Here is a 12,320-nt window from a genome sequence, read left to right on the forward strand (position 1 = left end):
TGTGTGTCAATTTATGACATACAGGATGCAATACTATACCGTTGTTGTTGTGGTTTGTCAATTTTTACTGAACGTAAATCCCATACCCCATATGTGGCTGTACAGTACTACTTAGCCGTACGGAGAGACTCAGGTACAACAGAGCGCTATTTGCCTTCTGGAGCGCAGATTTTCCTAGTACAGTTTGCAGACTCTATACACAAAGCCCCTAATTGCTAAAAGAGCAGAATCCCCCTTCAAGTGACCCCATTTTAGAAATTATACCTACTTGGGAATTCATCTACAGGTGTAGTGCCAATTTTGACTCCATGGGTATTTTCCAGAAACAAGTGAAAATTGCAAATTGCCATTGTACTGACCAGAACGCTGTAGTGACCATTACGTTACAGTCACCAGTTCATTATGCCCAGCCTGGGCTTCTGAAAACATTAACTCTCATTGCTTCAGAAGTGCCAAACATGTGGTTTAGGTACACTGTGGGGCTCAGAAGGGAGGGGGCATTTGGATTTGGGAGCAGAGAATTTGCTGAATTTCTTTTGGCGAGTGAGGAGCCATTTAGCTTTTCCAGAGTTTTTGTACTACCAGTGACATGGAAGCCCCATATATTTCCGTTAACAGATGATGGACCTGAGTAGGGACTTGCTTTTTCTGTGGATTGAGTTGAAGCTTTTATTGGGAATGTTCTATGCTGAGCACTTACTTTAGGGCTTCCATCTAAATCTCTGAGTGACGCGATTCAGTGATGGGGAGAGGGACAATGATGGGAGTGATGGGGAGAGGGTAATTATTGTGAGGAGGAATTGATGGAGGTGGTGGAATGGCCAATTTCTACAAGAAGGGGATCATGATGGGGCATATTCCTGCATCAAGGGGATCATGATGGGGCATATTCCTGCATGAAGGGGATCATGATGGGGCATATTTCTGCATGAAGAGGATCATGATGGGGCATATTTCTGCATGAAGAGGATCATGATGGGGCATATTTCTGCATGAAGAGGATCATGATGGGGCATACTTCTACCTAATGGGGATCATGATGGGGCATATTTCTACCTAATGGGGATCATGATGGGGCATATTTCTACATAATGGGGATCATGATGGGGCATATGTCTACATGATGGGGATCATGATGGGGGCATATTTCTACATGAAGGGGATCATGATGGGGCATATTTCTACATGAAGGGGATCATGATGGGGCATATTTCTGCATGAAGGAGGTGATCATGATGGGGCATTTCTCTGCATGAAGGAGGGGATCATGATGGGGCATTTCTACTTGAAGGGGATCATAATGGGGCATATTTCTACATGAAGGGGATCATGATGAGGCATTTGGCACGTATTGGCACTTCGTCATAAATTATTGGGTTTTAGGTTGCAGTTTGGGCACTCGGTCTCAGAAAGGTTCGCTATCACTGCCCTAATTCATCATGCTTTTATTTTATCTAGTGTATGTGTGTCTATAAAAATACCCTATGCAATGTGTTTCAACCTCCTCTTATACTTGTATATTATCTTTTTCCCTTCACTTAGGTTTTCACCAATATTTTCACTTTCCTCAGGAGCCTTATCTGACTCACACCCACCCCAGATATACAATGCGAATAATTTGATGTTAGTACTCATGGCCTGAATTGAGAATCCCCTCCGTGATCTAGCACTACTATCTATTTCACGAGACAGATCACAACCTAGTGGCAGAAACTGGAAACTTGACACGGAACTAAACCTAGACCTTTCTGTGTCCTTCTGGTACTTATATATTTATCTAATGCTATGATGTAAACAAGATTAGTCTGTTGGTCTTTATTTTGTGTATTGTACTGTGTTATGGCAATCTATCTGCAATAATTATATTTTCTGTTTTGACAAAATTGACTAGATGAAGCATTCCGCCATGTCTGGCATTATTAGAACAATTGATCTTTTGAGATGTTTGATGAACCATGTACATGTTAAAAACGTGTGTTTTCTGTGTTTGTAATTTTATTTCTATATGATTTATTCAGTTCTGATGAAGGTCCAAGTGTTAGGATCAAAATGATAGATTACCGAATAAACATTCTTTTGTGCCAACCCTTTTTGAGTGCCAAGTTTTTTTCTACATATTTTAAGCGTTGGAACCATACTTGGACATCACTACAGAAGTTAGGAGTGCCATATATTCTCTATATTTTAGCCCTCTATTTGATGTGAGTGAGATAGGTACAGTAGGACCGCATAGACCCTTACGGGTATGGTATTAAATCTCCATGTAAAATAGAGAACTCCCAAAGAACAAACTGACATCTGTAACTGTATACCCATGTATTAGACAGTATTATTCCTAGGAAATGATCATTGTAGACTCCTGCCTAGACAATCACCACTCTTCATATTCCCTGGTGAGCTAAACCCGCAGCAACTAAGCCCTCAGGCGGCAACATCCCTGTTAGCAAGATCTGTCAGTAGTTCGTACTTCATATTACAACTAATCCTACTATGCCATTTTTTTCTAGTAAAGATCTCACCTTTATTTTTTCTGATAAGTGGAGCAAAAGCCAGGGTGGTCCTGATGCTTCCCAGCAAGTTGACATTAAGAACTTTTTGGTATTTATCTATTGTTAGCCATTCAACCATTCCCCACATGGATATTCCAGCATTGTTCACAAGTCCCCACAATCCTGGAAGAAAACAAAACCAACTGATATCAAAGCAGTAAAGAAATAACTATAATTAAGATATATATATATATATATATATATATATATATATATATATATATATATATATATATATATATATACAAACAAACATATACACATACTGTATATATATAGATAGATATATTTAGGGAATATTATATCAAATGAAGAAAACAACAGTGCCTGTGTGTAAATGGTGAATTCAGACCAAAATCTGTAACATTGGTCTGAATTTGTCAGAAATCTGTGTGTGTAAATTCACCTTAAGACTTTACATATTTAGACCTGATTCATTAAAACCTTATCACCAGAATTATGGTGTAAATTGCTTTAAAAAGTTGCAAAATTTTGGCAAAAATCAGAGTTGAGCAAAAATGTTGTGACTTGGCATTTTCACGCCAGTTTCTTCCAATTGCGCCAAAATGGGTGGACCTGGGGCACGATGGACGTGGCACCACAGCCCGTCTAATTCATGGCAAAATGTGGAGTTACTTAAGCCAGAAATCTTGCACCAGCAAGTGACTAGTGGAAGGGACTGGTGTAAAATTTTTGGAGTGGCGCACACAGGCAAACGCTGCTTGTCAGACGCTCCAGATTCATGAAGAGGCATGCACCTTTTCATGAATCAGGAGTGTCTGCCTCCACCATGTCCTCCACATCAAGGACAGTGAAAAAAATCGTTGGTCTTGATGAATCGGGGCCATAGCATGTGCCTTGTGGCTCATGTTCCAGTATTCTACATGAAAGCGTACCATATTACACACCATAGTGCTGCTTCTTACTGGCATTTCAATAGTTTGAGTTTTCCTCATCTTCGGAAAAAGTGGAAACCTACTGGACTCCCAGAAACGTCAGCAAATTTCCCTGGAATTGTCAAATCTGCCTGAAGCCTCCTGAAAACAACTATTCTGGGAAGTTTCTTTATTAAAGGAGTTGTCCGGCCTAAAAAAATAAGTCTGCAGTCACTCTGTGTGACTGCAGACTTGTGAATCATCACAACATGCGCACTGTGTGATGTGAGGATTCTCCAGTGTCAGCGCTGTGAACAGCAATCATGTGACAGTCATGTATCGCAGTGCATGCGAGGTGACTGCAGACTTGTAGTATTAGACTGGATAACCCTTTTAAGGTAGGCGGAGATTGGGACAAGTAGCTGCGTCTTGAAAGGGGCAGGGCTATGTAAGAAATTGGTTGATTTGTAAGAGTATGTCAGGGACAAGCATATTCTTCATCCCTTCCTAATAAAACAGGTAAGTTTTTTGCACCAATGTGAATAATGCTTAGATATTGTGATAACTGTTTTATTATGGATGACTCATGGGTACCTTGATAATGATGTTGTAAATATATTTCAATAACAGTGTGTCCTGATATTGTTTAATATAGAACATAGTGACAGTATAAGGTATAGGAATAAGATAGTGATGGCAGTGGACGGCACAGTAATATCATTAAGTAGTTAGGTATAGCAAAGTAATAATTATAGATAGGAACATCCCCAGACAGGGGAGGGACATGGGTAGTTTAAGGGGAAGGGTTTCCTCATTTTAGATAAGTTGGAGATGGTGTTGATTGAAGTAGATAAGAGTTATTGAAGCAGGGATTCAGGGCCCAGAGGATAGAAGGTCATGTGGACACTAAGAAAACGGAGGGAAAATGCATCTTGAGAACGGCTGCAACAAATTTCAGTGGTCCATCCAGTAACGTCCGAGGCCAACGGCCTGAAAAAGGTATGGGGAAGCCTGCTTTGCTTTCATCCCCAAAGGGGAAAACGGATAGGAATCAGGTAGGGATTTTGAGAAGCTGAGGAGCCGGGTGGGACATCCCAGGGCAAGAAGTGTCAGCCAAGAGAGGGATAGCGCAGGCTAGAGGAACTCTAACAATTCTAATGCACTGTGCTTTATCCATGCCTAAGACTGAACTAAATCTGTAGAGTAAAGTTGAACTGTTAAAAATGGATAGAGATTCTGTTGACTGTGTGGTTGCATCTGGATTCGGAAGCGTGGCACAGGCGGAGGCTTCAGGACCAATAGTGAGCGTTAGTCACTTTACACAAACCAACAACATATGGGACATTATTTACTTGTTCTCCCACATCCTGGCACCCCACAACAGCCCCTCGCCCCTGATTACCACCCTGTGTATCTTACAGATTCTCACACTGCAAATAAACGGCTTTCCAGAAGCTCCCTGTCAACTGATGGCAGTTATCTTTAGAAGCATACGGCATCCTTCAAGCTGCTGCACTTCTTTTTATGCAGGCTCCGCAGGCATTTATTGTACCTTAGTATTGTGACAACAATCTACTTGGCCCCATTAATATTTAACTTATAAGAAAGTTACGTAGTAAGAATCCCGATACGCTTCAGTGAGACGATTCCGCTTTACTGCTTTCACCTTATAAAAATTGCAATAATTCTGCACTGAAACTTCAGCACGCAGCGAACCCCAAAGTCTACTGTCAATATTTTATTTATCCAACCAAAAACTTGCAGTGGACGGAGGAGAGACAAATTCCTCCTTTTCCCCATAACAGGGCTGTTTACTGATGGGTTTCTGATTTGGCTGACTTGAGTTACTTTGCACGTTCTTACAGAAAACATTGTTTCCATGCTGAGGGCGAGCAGACTAAGGGTGCACCACTATTGCAATCCAATGGCGGATCTTAATAGGGGCGGATGGGGCGGTCGCCTCGGGCCCAAGGTTTTTTGGGGGCCCAGGGGCAGGGGCAGGGGCGGGCTGGGCCGGGTGGCAGAGAGGCAAATGCCCCCCGGACCGCTCCCCCAGCACCTGTACAGGGCCGGCCGTGCCCTGTGCTGTGACGCCGCCGGCAGCAGACAGCCGCCCGCGTCACATTCTGTGAGGGGCCGGGAGCTGTGCACGGCCGTCACCTTGACGGCTGCTCAGCTCCGGCTCCCTCCGGCTGTACTTCCGGGTCAGATGTCGGGCGTGCGCGATGACGTCATCGTGCACACGCCGACATGTCCCGGAGGATGCTGAAAGCAGAGGCGCTGCTGTGGAGCGAGCCGGCTGTGAGGTAAGTATGGGGAACTTTTTTTATTTTTTTTTATTTATAAAATGAATTAAATGGGGGAGGGGGTGAGTGGGGGCTGTACACAATGAAGGGGGGGTGACTGGGGCCTGTATATGATGAAGTGGGGGTGACTGGGGCCTGTATATGATGAAGTGGGGGGTGAGTGGGGCTGCACATGATGAAGTGGGGGATAAGGGGGACTGCACATGATGAATTAAGGGGTAAGTGGGACTGCACATGATGAATTAAGGGGTAAGTGGGACTGCACATGATGAATTAAGGGGTAAGTGGGACTGCACATGATGAATTAAGGGGTAAGTGGGACTGCACATGATGAATTAAGGGGTAAGTGGGACTGAACATGATGAATTGGGGGTAAGGGGGACTGCACATGATGAATTGGGGGTAAGAGGGACTGCACATGATGTGGGGGTAAAATTAACTGCACATGATGATGGGGGAGTGGGGCTGCACATGAAGTTGGGGGGAAGGGGACTGCACATGATGAAATGGAAGGGGGGATAAGGGACTGCAAATGATGAAGTGAGTGGGTGATAGGGGACTGCAATGGATGAAGTAAGGGGACTTCAAATTAAAGTGGGGACATTAAAGTGGATCCCCTATGGCCAGGATCACGTTGGGCGATTTTGTGCGTATTGGCCGTAGGCCTACAGCTTATGTGCAACGTCTTTTTAGGCCATGTCCACACGTGGTGGAATGGTGGCGGGTTTTCCGTATGGACCCGCAGCAAACCAAGTGCTGCGGTCCGTACGGCTGTCAATTCCCGCACGGGGACCGCAGCGCTCAGGTGGGAAGGGGGGTACAGGGGCCCAGGTTTTATGAACAGCCCCGGGCCCATAGTCCACTTAATCCGCCACTGTTGCAATCCCAGGAAAGCCTGTTTCCCAGTAACTGAGCAGTGTAAAAAGGATATTGATCACTCAACCTGATCACACATTCTTCGGCTGAAATGATCTTTTGGTTTTCTCAAAAGATCATTATTTTTATCAGCACATCATCCTATGTAAACACTACCTGCGCTGATGGGAACAATGGAGGCCAACATGTCCTGATCAATAACTGATCGTACACTGTACAGATCTGAAGCACGGTCAGTGTATAAACACTCTATTAGATAACTCCTGACCCGCAGATATTTAGCAATCAGAGATCTTTTTATACCATAAAAGCTATAAATATAAGAACACCTTAACCCTAAATGCATTCTGCGTTTGAGGCCACTGAAGAGTATAAGCTCTCGAGGTATATACTCAAATGTGGCCATAGGATGGATGCCTACACATCAGCCCATTATTGAAAACCATTTAAAATATAAAATAATGCAAAGAAAATGTATTTTCTTTTAACATTGGCCTTCTTTAAAGAAAAGCGCATTCTGCAGCAATCTCTACAGCTAAGCACATTGTGTGCAGATGCTTATCAAGCAGACGGAAGCCAAAAGAATGCACTATCGGTGCTATGGGAGCGCTCTTGATGAATACTTTCGGCTAAAGTGTAGGTTTGCAGTCTTAAACCAGTCCTATTATGCCGATGGCCTATCCTTAGGTTGACATTTTACCGTGCATGACATTTTTAGAAATTTCATGTACGTGTCTCAAAAAATATCGACAGTGAACATTGACAAGAGATACGAGCTTGACGCCTGCAGTATGTCAATTTATGCTGTGGATTTATAAACCAATTTCACCCTGGGGAATGCACCTTGTGCTGTGCCTTCTTCATATCGGTATCACTGCAATACTTCCCCTGCACTAAATAAGTTGGTTGGGACTTGGAAGTGTGGTGTAAGGGTATGTTCGCACTCTCCAAATGTGTTGCAGAAATGTCACCCATGGTCCTATTCATTTTAATAAAATCGATCCTTTGTGAAGAATAGGGTGAAATGTGCAGATCAACTTCCATGTCGACAATGAAATGTGTGTCAGCTAGTGGTGAGAGAGAGCGTGCTGGCCACCCGAGTGACATCAGGGTGCTTGGGTACGCGTCACGCACAGTATAGGACAGACTAAGTGCAACACAAAGTTATAAGGAGAAAGGGAACCAAACACTAAGGAAGGGGGGATTGGAGCCCCCTAGACAGATCTAACGTCACCCTGTCTGTCCTACTGTCCTTATATAAGTTCCACACCTATCGCCGAGCAGGATACCTAATCCCTGCCTGTCCCTGGTGATAAGCCCTGCATCGGGGAAGACAGGATGAGCGCTAGTCAATCCTCACTACCGATAAAGACAACTGGGGATAGACAAATGAAACAAGGAAACACTTAGCTTGAGAAGACTCAGAAAGAAACACACACATCGTCCAAACTCCAAAAAGGACGATAGCCAATTGCTACTGCTCCAAGCCTCCACAGGAAAATGCAAATAGAAAATATCACCCGCACTTGCGAACAGCATTCAGGAAGTACCATATATCAATACTCAGGCCAGGTGTGGCCATTAGCATTCGGGGAGGAGGCATCTCGTCTGCAAAGCAAACTACTGAGACCTTCTGCAGGCAGATGCAGTGCAATAGTCTGCAGCCTCCGACACATCCATGACTGTACATATCAAGTATCGTTGGTGCTCGAGTGCCATACGTGACAATACCGTAGCCAACATGGCTATGGCATTACAGTGTATCCAAACAGCAAAAAAGAACATCATTTAAAACAATTAAAAAAGCCTATAACTAAAATACCAAACCATATAACCCTTAAGGGTACCTTTTCACGTTTGTGCATATTTATATTTCATAGAGTTCTACATAGCAGAATAGCCGCTAAATCAATTGCCGGCTTCTGTAAAATCAATACAAAAACCGACATGAAATAACACACGGTTTACATACAGTAAACCATTTCATTTAGTTTTTTTTTATATGTCTTTGACTAATAATTAGATTAGGATATGTGTGTAAAATTTGTGACATGTAAGTGTTAAATGAAGGGGTTAAATCATTGAAAAAAATTGTGTGGGCTGCCGCGGTAATTTCTCCGCCAGTGAGTGAGGGCATATTTTAATAGCCTAGAGAGGAACAATTGTTTTTGCCCCTCCCCCGGCTAAAAAAAATTCTCCCCTAACTACCCCAGAAAAAGCGCATCTATAAGATGATTCTCCAGTGACCTGCCCCTATTTTACATACTGCATATAATATGGTTTGAAAAGAAAAAAAAAAAAATCACATTCAGTAGGTAGGCGGTGGCACCTGCGCTGTAGCAGAATCTGGGGAATATTATGCATATTTTCGTTTTATTTATACATAGTTTTAAGGAAATTTTTTTTCAAACAGAATGGTGCCATCATCAGCATCTGTGCAGTGGCATGTATCACGTTCCGATAGACGGTACTGCACAGGTGCTGACACCGGTGCCATTTTGGCAGAGAAAAAAAAAATTAAGCTTCATCAAAATGCCGCCGGCGGTGCCTGCGCAGTAGCATTGTTCAATAGGAAGACTAAAAAGACACCTGGACATCTTTTTGAGATTATTTTTCCAGAGGTTTTACCTGAAAAAAGCGCTGACATTTTCTTAATTGCTTTATGGATTTCAAATAACATCCCAAAACTGTCAGTAAAAAGATGTCCAAAAAGCACTACAAGTCAAAGCAACCAACTACAAAAAAAAAGGCTTCAGGATTACAAAATTCCAGAGACTAGTTTACAGAAGTATTTACTGCTTGAAAACTGGCATTAATGAGTTCTTGAGACTTTTTGACACTCTGCATTTTCGCTGTGTCACAAACGCAGCATCTTACAATTGCAACAAAGTGGATGGGATTTATAGGAATCTGATGACCACTGTTATTTTTTTTAACGCATTGTAAACTGATTTGTGCTGAGATTTATGTGTAGATTTTTCTTATAGTGAAGAGAAAACAGCTGCACTCTGGGAAATTTTGATTTTCAATGCAAAAAATTTTTCATTGAAGACACCACAGGGGAATAGTGCATTGACCTCAATGCATTATTCCCCTGTGGTGTCTTCAATAAAAAAAATTTTGCATTGAAAATCAAAATTTCCCAGAGTGCAGCTGTTTTCTCTTCACTGGATGACCGTCTGGACTAAGTTCCAGGTTCAGCTTAGGCCATGTGCACACGCTGCGGTTTTTGCTGCGGTTCTGCTGCGGTTTTGGCCCTGCAGAACTGCAGCAGTTCCGCAGACATGGTACTTTACCATGTTAGCCTATGGGTTTTCAAAACCGCAGTGCTCACGCTGCGGTTTTTTACCTGCGGAAAAGCTGCGGTTTTTTTTCCACAGCATGTCAATTGTTTCTGCGGATTCTGCTGCGGTTTCACACCTTTAACATAATAGAGGTGTGAAACCGCAGAGCAAAACCGCAGCAAAACCACAGGTCATTTTACCTGCGGTTTTACCTGCGGTTCCGCGGGAAAAAACCCGCAGGTGAATCTGCAGTGTGTGCACATACCCTTACACCTACCTCATATCCACAGAGTGCACACCTTGTCTGTATCACTAGATTTTTCTTATAGACTTTCATTAGATGTGCAAAATCTGCAGGCAAAAAATGCACTTTGAGGCGGTGTTCCCATGATGAGCTTTTAGGCTATGTGCACACGGTGCGGATTCTGCTGCAGATACGCAGCGGTTTTGGCCCTGCGTATACGCAGTAGAACTGCATGTGATGTACAGTACCATTGTAGCCTATGTAAAACAAAATCCGCGGTGCACATGCTGCGTTTTTTTCCGTGCAGATTCGGTGCGGAATGAAAAAAGCAGCATGTCACTTCTTTTGTGCGGTTTTGCTGCAGTTTTCCACCTGGTCCATTCTAGAAATCCGCAGGTGGAAAACCGCACAAAAAATGAACTAAATCCTCAGGAAAAATTCAGGTCATTTGACCTGCGGATTTAGTAAATTCTGTGCGGAAAATTCCAAAGCAGAATACGCACCGTGTGCACATAGCCTTAGGGAGTTTTTGACACTGCAGAATTTCTGCACCTATTATATATTTTGACTCTTATTTTTCTGTTTTTGGTGTCATGCTTTAAATAAAGCTGCTTTGTTTTTGATATTTCCTGGTATTTGGCTTTGACAATACTTTATTGACATACTTAGGTGCAGATTACATGCATTTTTAATGCATTTCTGCTTCAGTAATGCACTAAATCGCATGTGCATTTTTTTACCTGCAGATTTTACGCATCTAATGCAAGTGTATGGCCGAGGTCACACTGGCGAGGAATACAGCCGAGAGAGAGGCGCTAAAAGCACGCATTAGACACGGACCAATGATTCTCTATGGGGTCCCTCGCACCAGCCGTATATTTCTCATCCGTATTCTAGGCTCCGTGCCAATCGCAGCATGCTGCGATTGTCAGCGTACTACGCCCGTAGTACGCCAATGCAAGTCTATGGGTGCGCAAAAACAACGGATTACACACGGACCACACATGTGACTTGCGAGAAATACGCACCCGGTGTCTTTTAGCAAAGCCGGCAATTCAGTGCGCTATACAGTAAACTCACACTGACAGGTTTAATAAAGAAAGAAAGAATAGATATATGTATTCTATGTGTCTATATCTATTCTTTCATTTCTTTATTAAAACTGTCATAGGGATCCATTATATGTCCATTTTGCAAGCCTGCGAGAAAATCTCGCCATACGGATTACATACGAATTACATACGGATGCTGACATGCGCAAAATACGCGACCACACCTTGATTACGGATGACAAACAGAGCACTATTTAGGGGTCATTCATCCGTATTATGCATGTAAAATACTGACCGTATTTTGCGTAGGTTAGTGTGACTCCAGCCTATGGGGAAAATCTGCACAGAAAACTCAGAATACCCGCATGAGAAATTGACATGTTGCCGATTTGAAACATGCACTGTAGGTCGGTTTACGCAGTGTTAAAAAGAAGTACAGTGGGCGTGAGATTTCTATAAATCCCATCCACTTGCTGGAACTGTAAGACGCTGCGTTTTTGAATCTGCAAAAATACGCAGCGTCAAAAACGCACCAAAAGCTCATCATGGGAACATAGCCTGAATGCATTTTTAATACAAATCACACTAGTACATGATTGGTTCAATGATGTTTTATCAAAGCCAAAATACCAGGAAGCATCAAAATCAAAGTGGCTTTATTTAAATCATGAAATACCCCCCCCCAAAAAAATGCTGCAGTAAAAAAGCTTGTAAAAAATAAAAGCTCTCAAAAATGCAGGTACAGGTCTACATTTTATTTTAAAAGATTCCACAATGTTCTTGAGGATGAGCAGCACCAGATGTGTTTGACAGCCACTTTAAAGGTAAGTTCACACTGGGCATTTTTCAAGTGTTTTTTTACTGCAGCAAAACCTGTTCTCTTGGCAGGAAAGAAAAAAAAAGAAGCACGTTTTACTTATTTTTTTCTTGCTGCGTTTTTTCTGCCTTTTTTGTGGCAGTTTTGGCATGCTAGATTTGTCTCTTGTGCATGCTGATAAAGTTTAGTGTTTAAAAAAAAGTTCTATTCCATAGAATCAAGTTTTGGCACAAAAAACGCAGCAAAACAGGATACCTACATTCTTGGTGAGTTTTTTCAGCATGTTTTCACCACCCATTCATGTTAATGAGTGAAAA

The 12,320-nt window shown here is 42.6% G+C and overlaps 1 protein-coding gene across 2 annotated transcripts in view; it reads right to left on the bottom strand.

Annotated features, from left to right (window-relative positions):
- LOC141057299 (retinol dehydrogenase 7-like) overlaps positions 1–12,320 on the bottom strand; it is a 43,661-nt gene that overhangs the window by 8,243 nt on the left and 23,098 nt on the right. For both annotated transcript variants that reach the window (XM_073553842.1, XM_073553841.1), the window contains one exon: positions 2,520–2,672. In XM_073553842.1, the coding sequence (XP_073409943.1) occupies positions 2,520–2,672 (153 nt within the window). The remainder of the gene's footprint in view (positions 1–2,519; positions 2,673–12,320) is intronic.

The sequence above is a fragment of the Dendrobates tinctorius genome, unplaced genomic scaffold (genome assembly GCF_039654945.1).
Source record: "Dendrobates tinctorius isolate UK_male_01 unplaced genomic scaffold, ASM3965494v1 ptg000203l, whole genome shotgun sequence".
NCBI classification, from domain to species: Eukaryota; Metazoa; Chordata; class Amphibia; order Anura; family Dendrobatidae; genus Dendrobates; species Dendrobates tinctorius.